At 47.1% G+C, this 17481-nt stretch overlaps 2 protein-coding genes across 3 annotated transcripts in view; one reads left to right on the forward strand and one right to left on the reverse strand.

Moving 5' to 3' along the window:
* The window catches only part of LOC8038680 (tRNA (uracil(54)-C(5))-methyltransferase homolog-B), a 63647-nt gene extending 52951 nt beyond the window's left edge, over positions 1-10696 (reverse strand). The window contains exon 1 of one of the 2 annotated variants that reach the window (XM_029983111.4): positions 3572-3709. In XM_029983111.4, the coding sequence (XP_029838971.2) occupies positions 3572-3687 (116 nt within the window). In that variant the 5' untranslated portion in view covers positions 3688-3709. Of the gene's footprint in view, positions 1-3571; positions 3710-10524 lie in introns of those variants that run through there. The other variant, XM_040206623.3, reaches the window with a different exon arrangement.
* LOC115322761 lies at positions 3932-16972 on the forward strand. The gene is made up of 2 exons (XM_029983112.3): positions 3932-4102; positions 14651-16972. Exons 1-2 carry the CDS (start codon positions 4086-4088, stop codon positions 16821-16823), a joined length of 2190 nt encoding a protein of 729 aa, XP_029838972.2. The 5' UTR covers positions 3932-4085; the 3' UTR covers positions 16824-16972.
* Positions 16973-17481: the final 509 nt, after the last annotated feature.

Genomic DNA, 17481 nt, shown 5'->3' on the forward strand with positions numbered 1-17481 from the left:
GAAGTGTACCATACACTGATCTCTATGGCTATTTGCTGGATCGCGTTTGACCAGCTCAGCCTATAAACGGGAATGCGGCCACGGTCGGCCATCTTTTTGGTAGAGTTATATTATCTCTAGCCATCATAGTAATATGGCGGACGGCGCAACGGCGGCAGGCTACCATACAAGGAGGTTAGAAGTACTAGGAGGGCGCACATTGCAATATTGGTGAAGCCTAGTCATAAAAAGTTTAAACGATGTTGTGGCCAACGTGACCGTAGATCTCTCTGGCAATTGGTGCGCGTGACATGTCACGTGTGAGATGGATGGTTGATTGTAGAAGGACTCCTTGCAGGCTTGCGCGCGCTCCATCCGGTAGGTTTTATCAGATCGAAGGCTAGACTGTGGTGTATTCTAGTACCCCATAGCTAGACGAAGGCTAGCTACGGTCACGTGATGTGGTCACATGGCCTGGAAAGTGAGGATAGTAAGGAGGAAAATGAAAAAGAGGCGAGGCGTCAAGGGAGCATGGCTTGTGGAGCCTACGCGGCTGGCGTCATGCCCTCTCCTACCCTTCTATCCTCCTCGCTACCATAAAATAGCCGTGGATCTAGCACACTGTACCGTGGGTGATATCTCGTGCTTGATTGAAGTTGTTCGACGAAGCAGATTCTTGAAACTCGGCGTGAACGGTAGCCTCACCTTTGAGGACCCGGCGAAAGTTCTACGAAAGCGCAGCACCGGGGGAAAGGAGCGCAGCTCGCATCAAAAGCAGATTCCGTACCGGCGTCTGCTTTCGATGCTTCTTTCGATGCGACTTTCAATGCGTGCTGTGCTGCTTTTCCCCGGTGCTGCGATTTCGTGAAACTTTCACTGGGTCCTCAAAGCGCGGGCTACCGTTCACGCCGGGTTTCAAAAATATGTTTCGTCAAACAATTTCAATCAGGCACTTAATATCACCCACGCTATTTTGATGGCAGCCTGCGACCACAACTGCCATAATGCTGTCTGCCATGGATGGATGATAGTGGCTGCAGCAGCTGTACCTTGGCTAGAGGTAATATAACTCTACCAAAAAGATGGCCGCCATTGGCCGCATTCGCGGAGCGGGCAAAACGCGATCCAGCAATCGTCATAGAGATCAGTGGTACCATACATACAACAGGGTTGCCAGGTTGGGCTATTAATAGCCAAATTGGGCTACCTTGTCATGCATTTGGCGTCGAAATTTGGCGGTTGGCTATGTAGCTATTTTTGGGCTATTTCAAATCCTAACGCGGCACATATATATATATATATTTTTGCTTGGTTTAGAGTAGTTGCACAAAAGATACTTCAGCATGGACACAAGGCGACAGTCCACCCTTTCTGAATTCCCGCTTGTATGGATTTTTCGCGTGAAGATTCGTGAGCGTGATGCCAAAACCTATTAGCTCAAGTGAGTTACCGTGACCTATATTCAGCTCCGACGACATCGCTTTTGTGGTAATTGTGGCTTATTTTATGCTCCCAAGTTCTTTCTGCTTACTACTGGCGTCTCTTCTTTCCTCGAGTTTTCCACCATCCTCCTACAGGAAGCACACCATCCGAGGGAAAATGATACTAAATGCAACTCAAGACATCCTGCAGAATTTGATGTCGCCCGATAACGCGTGCTGTATCGGATATAACAAAGGAGGCTTTTCCACGAAACATGGAAGTTTCTTAAAGCACAATGAGCCATAACAAAAGACAACAAATTCGGGACAATGAATATTCCGAACAAGGCCAAGATCAATGCGCAGGAGCAGCCCTGTTTCCGTTGCTATCCGAGCTTGCCATCGCGCTCCAGACACTGCGCATGTCGAATGCCGCCGTGGAGAGAGTATTCAGTCATGTGTCTCTCACAAAGTCAGTCCTAAGGTAGAACATGTTCTTTCCAACTCTTCAATGCGTCCTCTATGTAAAGTGTGCTTTCCTTGGGAAGAACGAGTTCTGTAAGGACATCAACCCTACTGAAGAAGTTTTGCCCGTTTTAACACGGAAATCATGTATGAGGCGGAAAAGCCGGGCACGAGCGTGTGCTTCATAACTATGCGACTTCAAAAACGCGTGTGGAAAATTTTTGTACTTTTGTGTTTGAAATAAAACATTCAATACATTTCAAGATGTAGATCTTGCAAGCTACTCCTAAACCCTAGATATGCAGACGCAGTGTCTCCGAATTGAGCTCCCACATTCAAGCGCGCAATTTTTTGGGCTCTGCAGAATATGGCTACTCTTGGGCTACATAAATTTCTTGTATTTGGCTACTTTTGGGCTACGCCGTCTGGCGTTTGGCGGTTTCAGCTAGAAACTACCTGGCAACCCTGACATACAACACCACTGTGCATCGTTCCGGGACTCACGTACGCAAATGGCGTACTCGTCCTCTCATCGCAAACAAGGGCCTTCCTGGAGAGAAGACAGAGGGATGCGGGAAGAATGGCCTTGGCAGTTTCAAGAACAGCACCCAACGAGGGTGTCCAGGGGGACTTGGGCTGGTCGTCCTTCGAGGCCAGAGAAGCCAGCGCCAAGGCACTGTACGAGAGGAGAGTGCACAGACTCCCGGATGGGAATTGGGCCCACCGCACCCTGCGCTACATGATATACCAGGGAAGAGGCACCAAATGGATGCAACGCCTCCGAAGGCTGCGGGACCGCTATGGTTTCGAACCGATCTGTCTGGAGTCAGCGGGCGAGAGCCGGGAGGGCCCAGCGGCAATCAGAAAGGGCATCCGAGCAGTGGAGACGGAGAGATGGAGAGCGGGAGCGGCGGCGAAGCCGTCCCTCGCGATGTACTGCGCGGAGAAAAAGGCCATAGGGAAAGAGCCCTGGTACGACAACTCGACAGGCAGTGGACTCCTCGCAGAGGCCCGCATGGGCACATTACGGACCCGGGTGTGGAGGGCCAGGTTCACGGAGGGACAGGAGAGGACGTGCACACTCTGCGGGCAGACCGACGAGACGATGGAGCACCTAGTGCTGCAGTGCCGGCACATTGTACCGGTCCCAAGTACAGAGGTGCTACCTGTAGCACTCGGTTTCCGAATCGGTGCAGAACAAGGAGAGGAAGAACAAAAGAACGTTCGATCGGCGGTTGACGTGACGAAGAGGCGGCTGGAGGTCTGGTGGAGGGAGACGCATCGGCGGAGGGAATGCAACCGATCAGCGGAACATCAAGCGGAAGCGGAAGTCGCGGGAGGCGCGACAGGCTAGATCCAGTACTTGTTGCTGTTGATCACCCCATACAAAGGGAAGAGCCGCAGAGCCGCAGACTCCAATCCAATGCAACACGAATTTGACAACGAAAATGGAACCTCACAGATCTTGGCGGTCCCCATTGGGCCCCCACAAACAAAATTCAAATGAAAAATTTCTCGGACTGCACGCCATTTACCGAGTGCACTAATGAAACGCAGAGTTTTAGAACGAGTCTGTGAGAAGATAAGCCAAGCATTTATTTAACGAAGATTACCCATGTGTCTCTGTCCCGCTTTGGGATTCCGAGGTCTTTAAGAAAGAAAGCCTGCGTTTGAACCACTCGAAGGGCATAAAATCATAACCATACCTTCCCCTTTGAGTGCGCAGCCAGCGGATAGAAAGGCAGTCAGCTCCTACTGCCAAAACTTGCGATGTTCGCGACAAAACGTGCGAGCGAGCGCACTCCACACTGCGCGCCGCCATTTCTAAAAAAAGTAACGGATACAAGGCTAGAGGAATGGCAATCCCGTATACTTATGTAATAGCACCCCTGGTTACAAGCATAGTTTTCACTCTTGCATCGTGCTTCCCACTGTTTACAACCTTTCTATTGTATCAAATTTTATAAAATATGCGCCGATTTACTTATTTGCATAAATTTTTTTAATAAGTGATTAAAACGAACGCTTTTTAGCGCCACCATTGTGATCACATACAATGTTGTTGCAGTTATGTTGGTTATGCCATGCCGTTATGTCGTTATGGAACCGTTTGAACGACTGGTTTGAACAGTTTGTCTTTTCTCTTAGTTTTGCGGATGACAAATTGTACCACCAAAAGAAAGCGACTTTGAAAGACGAGAGGCCCAAGAAGGCCAAGAAATGACGGAGAAATCCGGGTAAGTGTAAACGGCTGCTAGCACAAACTGCGTTGGTGGTTGTTCCTCTGCCTCAACCATACAAACCCCCTACAAAAGAAAACGTTGTTTTTAAGACCAAGACCGACAGCACGGGAGAAGCATGTAGCACCTAAGACAAGTAATGTAATGTCTGACACGGACTGTGTATTGCTGTTTGTGTGTTGACTAGCTGGTAGGTTTTACTTCTATTTTGGATAACTATTAAGGGTGTGGGAATAGGGAAATTTTAACTCTAATCGAATAGTAGCCAAAGCGACGAATGTCGTATTAAATACGAACACTAAAATTTATCCGCTGTGCTCAGAAAACTAAACGCGGCCCTATTTTTCTGCGGTGTCTCGGTGACAACTACGTCGACGTGCGATAGCATTGCTTGTCTTCTATGAAGGTTATATTCCGCCGATTAAATTGCAACGAGCCCGATGGCTGGAAACTAAGCATCGGATGTTTGTACATTTGCATTTGATAAAGGTGTTGAAATTCAGCACGTCACCACTTCTGTTCAGTGTTCATTGTTTGTCGACTCCAGTGATGGAACCACACATGTGCTCGTCAGCCATGTTTATTGCCCGACGCCTAACCGGGCTGCCGCCACTGGCCACTTAGTGGGGGCCAACAGAAACAGCCACAATGCCATATTGTAACATCCCCTTTCTTTTGGGAGTGTCGAGTTATCAGATTCTTAAGGTACATAGTCCTTCAGATAGTTCGGTACTCGGCGTTCACGAACTGGTCGGGTACTTGGGCTGCTTGGAACCCCTGATGTTGCCTTCACCGGATTGCTCTGCGGCTCGGCGACACAGCTGTCTCCCGCCGGGCCTTCATCCTGATGGTGGCTTTCGGTCTCATCGTTCTCCACTTCGGTTTCTTCGTAACCGTTCCACGTTGGGGGTGGTACCTTCCGCAGGAAGACTCTATTTCGCCGAAGCTTATTTCCATTCGTTTCAACATCATACGATCTGTTCTTTGCCCTATGCACGATTACTCCCTTGTCCCATGTGCGTTTTCCTGTAGGTTGGATGCACACATTGTCTCCTTGGTGTAGTGGCGGTAGATCTTTCGCCTTTGCGTTGTAATGGTTCACCATTTTGTACCTCAATAGTTGTTTTTCACACTTGCAGTTGATGATCCGTGGACGTAGCAGCATGGTCGTGGTAGGGAGGGTGCTTCGGGTTCTCTTTCCCATCAGTAGCTGCGCAGGGCTGGCATTTAGTCCTTGTCTCGGTGTGTTCCGATACTCCAGTAGTGCTGGGTAAGGGTCACTTCCATCCATCATTGCTCGCCATAGTATCTTCTTTGCTGTTTTTACAGCAGCTTCAGCCATGCCGTTCAACTGCGCATGTCCTGGGCTCGATGTCATGTGTTCGAAGTCCCATTCCCTTGTAAACTTCGCAAACTCTTCACTCAAAAATTGCGGGCCATTGTCGCTGACAAGAACTGATGGACTGCCATATCTTGCAAAGTGCGCTTTCATTTTCCGGATAACTGCGGCTGATGTAGTTGATCGCAGTTGGTCTACTTCGAAAAATCCACTGTAGTAGTCTACGATCACAAGGAATGTTTTTTCTTTGCATTCCACGAGGTCTGCACCCACTCGCTCCCATGGTTCGCTTTTCATAGGGTGAGGCTTCAGAGTTTCCTTCTGTTGTCTGTCGGAGTGAGCTTGGCATATCTCACATGCCATGATGTAGTCTTTCAATTCCGAGTTCATCTGTGTCCAGAATACACACTCTCGTGCTCTTCGAAGTGTGCCTTCCACGCCCATGTGCCATGCATGAAGTTTCTTTTTGATCTCGTCGCGCAATGTAGCGGGCACGACAAGTCGCTGTCCTTTGTAGATGATGTTACTTTCAACAGTTAGTTTGTCCCGAACAGTGAAGTATGGCTTCTCCTCTGGTCGGACGTCGCGCTTCGTGTCAGGCCATCCTCTTAGGATTGTTGTTTTCACTCTCTGTAGAACTGGGTCTTTGAGTGTTGCCTCCTTGATCTTCTGTATTGTCTTTGCTGACATTGGGAGGTAGTTCACAACGTTGACATCAGCAAACTGTTCTGGCATTACAGTCTCTTGTAGATATGCCCTTGACATAGTGTCCGCCAGGACGAGCCCCTTCCCTGGTCGGTACTCTATTGTGATGTCATACCTTTGAGTCTGGAGGAGCATTCCTTACAGTCGTCTGGGGACCTGATCTAGTTGCTTGCCAGAGATTGACTGCAGAGGCTTGTGGTCCGTGATGACTCTCGTATGGCGACCAAAAGTGTACTGATGAAATTTGCCCAGTGCAAAGACCACTGCCAGCGTCTCCTTCTCGATTTGTATGTATCTGCACTCTGTTGGAATCTGAGCTCTGCTTGCAAACGACACAGGTTGTCCCTCTTGAAGGAGAGCTGCTCCCAATCCTTTTTCGCTTGCGTCGCACTGCACTGTCAGTTCCTTCTTGGGATTGTAGTAGGCAAGGATCGGAGCTGTCGTGACCAGCTGTTTTGCTTCCTGGAATGCTTGTTTCTGCTCCTTTCCCCATGCCTATGGCTCGTCCTTGTTGGTTAGTCTTCTTATGGGTTCCAAGATCTGCGATATCTTTGGTAAGAACCTTGCTAAGTAGTTGATCATACCGCACAGTCTCATGACTCCTGGGACATCTGTTGGTGATGGCATGTCCTTGATGGCTTTCACTTTTTCTGAATCCAGCCTCAGCCCATCCTTTGTCAGTTGGTGTCCCAGGAAGACCATCTTGTCTCTTTTGAACTCATTCTTTGTCTCGTTAAGCCTGATGCTAAGCGTCTGGCATCGCCACTGCAGGTTCTCAAGATTGCGATCATGATCACGCTCTGCCTCTTCCGTGCTGGCTCCTACACCACATACCAGGATGTCATCTTCAACACAGTGGACACTCTTCAGGCCGTCTAGCGCTGCTTGTAGACGCTTTTGGAAGATCTCACTGCTCACCGCAAGTCCAAACGGAAGTCTTAGCCATCTGTAGCGACCTGCTGGGGTTTGGAATGTTGTTAGCATGCTTGACTCTTTGTCTAACACATACTGCCAATATCCATCTCGGAGATCCAGCTTTGTGAAGACTTTTGCTTTCGCTAGCTCCGGCAAGATGTCGTCTAAGACGGGTAGTGGATGCCATTCTCTTCCTAGTGCATTGTTGAGTGCTTGCGGGTCTATGCAGATTCGCAAGTCGCCTGCCTTCTTTCTTGCGATCACCATGCGGCTCACCCATGTCGTCGGCTCTTCCACTTTTGTTATGACGCCTTTCTTCCATCTGTTGCAGCATCGTTGCAAGTTGTGGTTTCACACTAACCGGCACTCTGCAGCGCCTGTCACTGCTTTTGGTTGCGCTTCTGGGTCAGTGACCAGATGTACTTTTCCTAGGAGTGTTCCTAGGGCTGATCCAAACACGTCTGGGTACCTCTTGACAATATCATTTCTGGTGGCTACACTTGCCGTTCCCTTTTCTACCTTTGCCACCAAGTGATAATCGATGGCAATAAGGCCCATCTTTCCTGCTGTTTCTCTCCCAACGAGAGGCGTGAGCTCTTCGTCCACGACAATGAATTCCGCCTTGTGTTTCTTGCCATTTTTTGTGGTAGCATCCAACTTGCACTTTCCTGCTGGAGTCACTGTGCTGTCATTCCACATTCTCAGGGTTGTTCTTGTAGGCATAATCTGTTCAGGTCTCACATCCTTGCTTGTGATGACGTTTACAGCAGCACCGCTGTCAACTTGAAATTTCAACTCATTGCCGTTGATGTGCAGTGTTGTGAATATCGATTTCTTTGTGTCACTCCTGCTTATGGGAAGGATCTCTTCGTCTGAGCTCTCGCTGGCTTCCACATTTGCCACATTCTTGGCTCTACACTCTGCTGCAAAGTGATTCTTTCTCTTGCACTTGTTGCACGTTTTCTTCCACGCCGGGCACGCTTGCTTTGTTCTCTCATGGTTCCCGCCACAGTATCCACAGTTGTGCTGCTGCGGTGTCTGTTTCGGCAACTTTTTGGCGTTGACTCTGTGACGCGTTTCCTTCACGCCATGCACGCTGTCGGTCGGGGTAGCTCCGTTCTTGAATGCCTTCAGTTGAGACTTCGTCGTCTCTTGTGCTAGGCAGATTTGCACCACCTTTTTAAGCTTCGGGTTATCGGTCTTCAAGATGTCGGCGCACGCTTTTTCATTGTTAGTACCAACGACAACTTGGTCTCTGATCATTTTGTCCCGCTCTGCCCCAAAGTTGCAGTCTCTTGCTTTCGATTTGAGATCCGTAAGAAGGCTGTCGAACGTCTCTTGTTGTTGAGTACGGCAGCGGAACACATACCTGGAGTAGACTTCGTTTCGCTTCGGCGCAAAATGGCTCCCCAGTTTCGTAAGCACGTTTTCGTAGTCGAGCTTTGGGTGTGGTCGTGCCGTTGTTGGAGTTCCAAAGTCAATTGTGTTGCAGGCATCGAGTAGTGCTGGACCGTCGGCAATTAGAAGTATAGCCACTTTCTGTTTGTCCGGCTTGCTTGCCGTTTCTGTAGCCTTCAGATAGAAGTTGATCGCCTGCTTGAACGCCCGCCACTGCTCGGCGGCGTTGCCGGATGCGGAGAACTTCGGCGGTGGTGCCAGTCTCTCCATCACTTCTTTATCGGGGCACAGATGGTCAGTAACTCACTCGTTTTCCTTTTCCAAATTTTTAGGATCGACAATGATGACCACTTCTGACACCATGTTCCTTGTTTGTCGACTCCAGTAATGGAACCACACATGTGCTCGTCAGCCATGTTTATTGCCCGACGCCTAACTGCGCTGCCGCCACTGGCCACCTAGCGGGGGCCAACAGAAACAGCTACAATGCCATATTGTAACATTCAGCACTCTTCAGTCTGCTCCTTCATCTTGCAAAGCATTGTGAAGACTGCGGCTCATCCAGTGAGTGCCTCGGCTTGAGACCCACCCGTGCATGCTATAGCAAGGGGAGAATGGCACGTAATAACTTATCAATTCGCAGGTGTCCACCTTGATAATTTAAATTGAATTGACACATGTTGTTTATGTTGCAATAAAGGAGATAAAAAAAAGTGGCCCTTTTGACACATTGCTTGAGCATCGTGCTCAAGATCTTGGGGTCCTGCTCTCCATTCTCCTCGATAGACGTTTGGAATTCTGTTCCTTCTCCTCAATGTATCTGTTTATCATTCCCCTGTGCATGTGCAAGCGTTCTCCTGTTATGGATCAAAATTTTTCGGGGAAGGTTGAAAAAAGAAAATGCCATCGCATTTTATAAAACCGCAAAGAAAAAAAAAAAAAGAAGCCTTGAATGCTTATTTTTTTGCAGCGTGCATAAAACGACCCAACCTAGCATAAAGCCTGATTCACACGATGCGACTTTGCTTGCGATTTCGTGGCTGCAACGTTGGGTGCTGCAGCTTCTACCATGCTTTTCTTGCTGCACGAGCAACGTCGCGACTGCGAAATAGCAGCTAAAATCGCACCGTGTGAATTGAGCGTTCCACGACAAACTTGAGGCATGGCTGGTGTATGTGCCTACCCATCCACGTGTGGATACACAACGTGCAGGATAAATGGACAGATATATGGCTGAACCTTCCGAATCAATCAATGTCTTGCGCCTCCAAGCCCTATACTCCGTTTCACCTTACGCCCGGCCAAAGCGGTTGCTACAAACCATCTCGGCCAATCCAGCTTTGTGAACATAGTACATGACTACGCTTTCCATGCACGGCTCTTCCTCTTGAAGGTCACGGGAAACTCGTACAGCCTTTGGACTGGCTCCGATGTCTCGTAGCATCTACTGGGGCTCAACCTAAATAGAATTGTAGTATAGCACCTTGTTCGACGTTGCAGGCAGCGACAGATTAGCGTAAGAGGCCGGTTAAATTTTTGCTATTTGTATTCTGGCCATAATTTGTCATATTAAAAAAACACTAACACGTCAACATTTTTTTTTTTTTTTTTATCTGAAACGATTGAAAACAATGCCTGGACATTACCCTCAAAATTCAAAACTTGGGAATTCAGTATTTGTGAAGTAAAAAAACAATTTCCAAATGCCGAATTCGAAGTTCCCGCACGATCCGCGCCAGTGCAGTGGCGTCAAATATTGAGCTGTCCTGCGAGTCCAATTTCTTTCACGCCTCCGCTCCAAACCGCCATTGCCGCTGTGACCCCCGGCGTATCAGGAACAACCGGCTTTCTCCGTGCGTGCCGTGCCGCCTATCGCTGCGAGCGGACGACGCTTGACGTCTCCGGTTCTGCGAGAAAGGCTGCCCCCGGCGGAGTTACACCTGAAACTACAATACACAGACACCAAACCCAGTTGTTTTGGCTGTCTGACGATTTCCTTTTCGAAGTCTGAGAGGTCGTTGGGCATCTAAAAAAGACCACTTCGTCCAATTCACCGACTCACCGATCATCCTCTGCTAAATGCTTCGAGCGCCGCCATGTTTTCCAAGGGAGGGTAAAAATCCAGGAGGCGACATCACACCAGACTTTGATTTTCGGCATTTTAAGAAGAAGGGCCGTAGTGCGTTTGCAATGGCGTTGAAAAGCATGTTTTACGATTGCCGTTACTAAAAGGTATAAAAATGTTGCCTACAAAGCTTCTAATTTTCATGATATTTGATGTCAGAAATCAAAAGAAGCGTGGAGGTGAGAAGCGGGAAGGAAAAACGCCAAAAATAAAAAGGCGCGAGCGTGTGTAGGGAAATTTTTTTTGTCCATCACTATTCAATTTGAATTCGAACCTCAAATATTTACACCACCCCTAATTACTATATATAACAGAGTTGATAACTAAAATAGGAAGTCTGCTCTCTTCAGAAAAGAGTGAAACTTGACACTACATTACACTATACAGCTGCCACATCTATGTCTTACTACGGCCATGTTCCTCGATTTCATGCCCGAGTCCAGGTTTCATACATTGGAAAACCTACCTGCATCCAGCATTGCTGTATCTGGGGTTTCACGCAATTTGACCTGCAGGACTGGCTCGAAGCTCAGATTCAATGATGTCCTTGCAGGGTAACCAGCAACGATGGTAACACAGTGCCATATTTTTCACGTATTTGCCTACGAAGTGCTTGTGTGTTTGACGATGGTCTAGTAACTACTATGGGATGACATTCACCAGTGTCAGTGATTGTTCAAAACTAAAGTGTGTCCCCTCAAAAAATGCCCAGTGTTTTTTTGTTTTTTTTTTCATCGCAAAAATAAATTATGCATTGCCAAACGCTCGCTCTCTGCCTACATTTAGCGCTAGCAGTCCGAGCTATATACCAAATTTTCAGAACTAACTGTTATCAATGAGGCAGCAATTTGGGCCAATTGGTTCATGGTCACCTAAAAAACCGCCAAAAAAAACAGAAGGACGAGGAAGTAGACAGATCACTCTTTTCTGTCTACTTCCTTGTCCCTGTGTTTTTTGTTTTTTTTTGGCGTATTTCTAGGTAATTGTTATCGTTTTTAAAAGAGCTATAGGGAATTTTTCGACAATTTCACTGGGAAAATTAGGCCTTTTTTCGATAACTGGAGTTACCATGTATTTGATAGCTCCGTCAACAACCAACTTCCCATTAAAAAAAAAAAAAAAAAAAATTGCATACTTTTTGAATGAGGTAATGGTTAATTCTGAAACTTTGACATCCGATTCGGAATGCTAACACTACATTTGAGCGGGAAATGAGTGTTCAGCAATCAGAGGTTGGCTTAGCATTTTGTCGCCCTTAAGCAGCCTGTCACACTGCCGCCCCCACGCCCCGCTCCCCATGGTCAGTGATCATAGGGAGGGGGGGGGGGGGGGGAGTATCTAAATTTAGAGTTAAAATTTTCAGAAGCATGTTAGATTTGGAGGCAGAATTCCCAAAACAGCTTAACTCTAAACTCGACTTAAAAAAAAAAAAAAAATTAGGAGAGCCAGTTAGTTTTGGGGCGGCTGCAGATTGGCCGCTTCCAAAATTCTGCAGCCCTGGGCACCTGGCTACTCTGCCTATTGGTAAGTCCACCCCCTGTCTGCAGTGCATAGTTCATTTTTATGGTGACAAAAACCTCGTAAATTTTTGAGGGGAACAACCTGTACACGGGAGGTATTTTTGTATCTGTGTGTCAAAACTTTAATGTCAATAGATGCCCCATCCGACGCTTTATGATTCGGAGCTCTTGAGTGTCCACTGGACGTGAGCGACCAGGGCCTGCTGGAAGGAAAAAGCCAAAAGAGTAAACCCAATTTTTTTTTATTACATTCTTTTTGTTTACTAGCAGATTGAGCTCAGTCTACTGGGAATGAGGTGATTGCAGCTGTTTTCACCAGAGCGTGAAGGCAATCATGTTTAAATTCCACGTCTAGTATAAAAGTAGCAAACGACCACGCAACGCAGCAGCGGTAACTGCTACATTGTAAAAAGGCATGTTGAAGGGGATTTTGCCTTCAGCCAGTGTGCTGTACAATGTTTTGAATGGGTTTGTTGCTTTCGATGGAATTACCGTAATATCTCGAGTCATCGTCCACCCTACTTTTTGGGCGAATATCAATTTCCAAAAAATTGCCGAGTGATCGCCCACCCCTACAAACACTCCAACGCGGACTCCGCGATCTGCAAACATTCATCCTATCCGAATGATGCAGCCATGAACCTTGAGGTTGGAGGACATTCATTACAAAGTAAAACAATGGATGGAAAGACACTTTACTTTGTTTACGCATTTCCTCCGCAGTTTCTGTAACCCCAAAGTTGGAGTGCTTGCGTGCGAAAGGAAAATGATGGAGATAGCAAATTTAAATAAAACTTATTTTGCTTAAAAACAATTTGTTTAAATAAAATCTTTTTTAAAAATTCAGGAAGATAACAGGTAGTAACCATTCACGTATTGCGAGGTCAGTGAAAGCCCCATATCCGGGAATGTAACTTTGGAGTGTAAAGTTAAAGTTTGTCTCAACCGCAATTAGGTCCCTGCAAACTCGCTCCAAGACAACAAGCAAATAAAGATTTGCTGGAACACCGCACACAGATGTTTGTAAAGCGCCCCATTTCGAGCTTCGTGTTCGTCCATGCCACGCAACAACGCCGCCTCAACCCGCGTTGATAGCACGGATGCACGCACCGAACAAGAAAGTTGCACAAGAGCCTGCTCTCGATGCCAAAATATTTGCCAATGTGATCGCCGGTTTTCCCACTTCCCCAGCATCGCCCTTCATCGCTTCTTTCGCCCACTCGCTGGCTCGTTGCGTGGTAGTTGGTTTTTCTATTTTCTTGTTGGATTTCTTTTTTCTTTTTTTTTTACTAACGAAGAGAACATAGTGGTGCTAGAGACGTGGTTTCAAAGAAAAAACGTTCGTGCTGTATGCTGATCAGTGGTGTTCATCACGCGTGTGCAAGTAACGGACTTTGCGATAGTAGAACATGCTTTCATGAGCCTTTTTTGCATAAAACAATGAAGCTAATTCGTGTTTTGAGTTTAATGTATTTCCTGTGCAGCCGCGCTAGATTAGTACAGAAAAATAGGTGTTTTTCTAGCGTTTTCTAAACCTTTCGTGCTTACCCACCGAGAAATGGCCCACCCAAATTTTTTTATGAATTTTAGGTGGCTGGGGGCGTGGGCGATGACTCGGGATATTACAGTAATGTAGGAGACGTGTGTGAGGAAATTTGTGCTTCGCTTTGGTGGCATGATTGTGCAAGATGTTGCATGTGCAAAAAGACTGAGGCATGCTTTTTGCTGAAACACTTTGAGAACGGGGGCACCCGTGATTGTGCCTGCAGTGGAAGTAGTGAAAGTATGTACACTATTTGTTGTGTAGAGGTGCGGAGAGCTCACGAGAATGGAACCTGGGCAGCGGCAGTGGGGAAGTAAGGGAGCATGTCCGCACAATCACACAGGTATTTAGCAACAGTGGCTGCTGGGGGGTATGTGGATGTAGCAGGGATGATGGGGAAGCACAAAGTGCTCTTCTCCCTAATCACATTTTTTTTTTTTAACAGCTGAGGCCTATGAGGGGGAAGGGGGGGGGGGGGGCGAGAGAGATTTGCCGTTGGTGAGGAACAATGGGGGGGGGGGGAGAGCAGTGCCTTTGTTGTAGAGTGGGGTTTTGCATTCGTATATGAGCACTTTTTTGCCGGGAAGGGGCACTAACAGCTACAACTGTAAAAAGTTACTGCCAACTGTGGTCCTGAATTTCATCTGTAGCACAAAATGCTGATATTTATTAGAAACAATTGACACAGTGCTTGCTCTCAGTCGGCTGCCACACGGTATGCACAAAAAATGGCCCTGCTAGGAGTCGCACCACGGCTCCACTATCTTGTTGCACGCCTCCAGTAGGATTCGTCTTAGTCTAATCAGCAGAATATAGCTTTCATAAAAGACAAGCAATGCTATCTCACTTCGACATAGTTTGGAGCAAAGCACCACAGAAATATGACCTTTTCGTTTACTTCCAATTTTTTTTTTTGAAAGGAAATAGAAATTTGGTGCATTCATCTGTGTCAAATGGCACTGGCATTCAGTTGTGTACATCTTAGCATTTGTTTTTGCAGCACAGCAGCCCCCCATCAGACAGGACCACTGAACTGGTATGCTGTATATATCAAGAGGCTCTGCAAAGGATATCCTGTCGGATCCCAGGAAATCCTGTCGGATCTCTGCAACACCAAGAGTATATTCACTTCAAGAAAAATTGACTTCGGTGTTGGTTGCACCCAAAGTGACTCGCAGCAGTGCCAAATCTTCAAAGACCTCAAACTCTGGAATGAATTTCTTTGGAACATGAACGCAGAACTTAAGGAGGTGTTGCCTGGTAAACTCGGTGTGGTTCCTGGTTCCTGTGATTTCGACACAACTAGTGACGACCAACTTACTCATGCTTCTATTCTCCTGCACTGGCTCCTCAAGGAACATCGCTGCATACAGGTGTTTGAACTGCTTGAGCATTGCACCACCTGCTGGGACATGCGTCTTTTAGGTGATGCACTGCGCCTCAGTGCCGGAATCAAGAGACTGAAGCTTGACAAGTTTCATCTCTCAAGGTGTTTTGTTCACACGCTAGCCACTCTTTCGAAGCTTGAGGAGCTGGAGCTTTGTCTGGGGACGATGTCTAAGAATGCATTGGCTCACTTACAGCTTGTGCTGGAGGAGATGCCATCTCTCAAGTCACTCAAGCTGGACTTGCGCTCTATGAGCCTAAACAAAACAAGAGCGCTGCTACAAGCTCTGAAATGTTGTGCCGCCACATCGCTGTGCTTAAATGGCAGCTGCCTCAAGCTGGAAAATGGCAGAGCATTTGCTGAGTTCTTTGCACAGAACTCTATGTTAAAGGAGCTCACTGTTGATCACTTGGCTAAACGAGAGAAATCGCAGGATGTGAAACCTCTCTTCCATGCTCTGAGGACAAACAAAACACTGGAGAAGTTGTGCCTTCCTGGCTGTTGTCTAGCGACGTCCGAAGCAAGATTACTTGTACAAGTGGTGGCCACAAATAGCACGCTGAAGATCTTGCAGGTTAAGTGCACCTGTGCAAACGGGCCAGCAGTTTTCGGCGAACTGATTGGGAGCAACAGAAGTCTTTCAGAACTTGAGATTACCTTGGCACCTTCTATTTCTGAACTGGCCGCATCCATTCGTAAAAACACCACAATGAAGAAGCTGAGCGTTAGTTGTAAATACTTGACAATTCAAAGCACGGAGACATTCCTTGATGCTCTGGCATTCAACAAATCGCTTGAGCTTGTGAGACTGGGAAACATTTCTGAACAGGAGCCAGGGTATTTCCACAGACTTCTAGAAGAGAAAGGGCTGGACAGTAGGGTGCACTACGTGTGCTCCATTATCGAGCCTGTCATCTACATGAGCAACAGGAAGAGTGGTGCCGACCTGCGTCGTACTCGTCCAAGGCTGTCTGAAGCCATGCTAGACACTGTTCATCATGTTTGTCGCCAACTTGCCCGACCTCATCAGTTCGTAGACCTCAGCATTTCATTGTACCATTTGGACCTTGAGTCGGCAAGACTACTGGCAGAATTCCTATCATCTACCAAGGTCCTGAAGCACGTAAACCTAGCCTTCATCTTTGGTGACAGATATTCTATGCAAGGTATTCTGGAAGGGCTTCGTTGCAACAAGAGCCTTTCCTCTGTTGCTCTTGAAATTGTTTTTGAGGAAGAAGATGCCTACGTGATGGGTGCTCTAGTGAAGACCAATAAAAGCTTGCGGGAAATAACTGTGCTGTCACCGTTTAAAGACATGTATTCCAAGGTCATTTTTGAGTTGTCGGAAGGTCTTGTTGACAACTACTACTTGTTCCGTGTGGAGACAAGCAATTATGCTCAGTGTGCAGAAGCAGTGTTTAAGATCAAGGATATCATGCGCAGGAATACTTCCATGCTGCTGGATGCAGTTAAATTTGCCATGGGGTCTTGCACAAAGAAGCAGGCTGAGGCATTTGAACTGCTTTTTGAAAGCGATGCACTTGTTGAGAAGCTGCAAGAGCTAGCATATGATACAGATTTTGAGGCAAGGGAAAGAGTCAAGAAGCGCTTGCAGTACCTCAAGTACAACTTTATGACAGTGGCAGGCGTTGTGAAGGCAAACATGGTTTGTGAGCTGGGAGAAAAGCAAGAGACTCGGCTGGACCAGATTGCATTTGACAGTTGGCTGAAGATTCGGTCCTATTTGAAGGTTAGGGACATTGCAGATGAACCGGTGGCACTGTGATCACCTGCCTCTGATGGATAGGAGCAGTCACACGTGAGAAGCACTCCTGAGATTGCATAAGGGCCGCTAGGAACTGCCATGTGCACTGGGACTTTTATATCTTGCTTTGATGAATTAAAAAATCCTTGTTTGTGGCATTTTCCTCTGTTGGACGAAGTAAGATGCGTTTTTTTTTGTAGGATTGGTGACTTGGCAGGCACTGCTGGCTCTTTCAGCTCCTGTCGAGAATGGAACAGGAGACACAGACTTTACTCATTAAATATTCAGATTTAATTACAAATATATAAAGGATATTTACAGGTTAAGCAGTTGGCAGAGCCGTAATCCCATCTTGCCGCGCCCCAAAGACAACCCCTGGGGAATTCTCTCGCAATGCAATCTCCATTCCCATTTCTCCGCGACCCAACGTATCATAGAGTCTTGCATTGTGGCTAGTCAGTGGGGGAGGTGGCCAAGTGCAGTCTCCAAACCAAGCAAAATAAGGGCCACAAACCTTCCCTTACACTCATTGTGAGCTCCTATACAGCTGCAACACAGCCAATCGCCTTGAAAACAAAACAGCTAAACAAAAAAGAACAACTTTGCTAACCTTACAAATGGATCGAAGTTTGTAGGCAGGTTTGATGCGATCGAGCTGAACTTTTCTAAATAGTTGCCT

This window comes from Ixodes scapularis, unplaced genomic scaffold (genome assembly GCF_016920785.2).
Source record: "Ixodes scapularis isolate PalLabHiFi unplaced genomic scaffold, ASM1692078v2 PGA_scaffold2__306_contigs__length_199485367, whole genome shotgun sequence".
In the NCBI taxonomy this organism is placed as follows: domain Eukaryota; kingdom Metazoa; phylum Arthropoda; class Arachnida; order Ixodida; family Ixodidae; genus Ixodes; species Ixodes scapularis.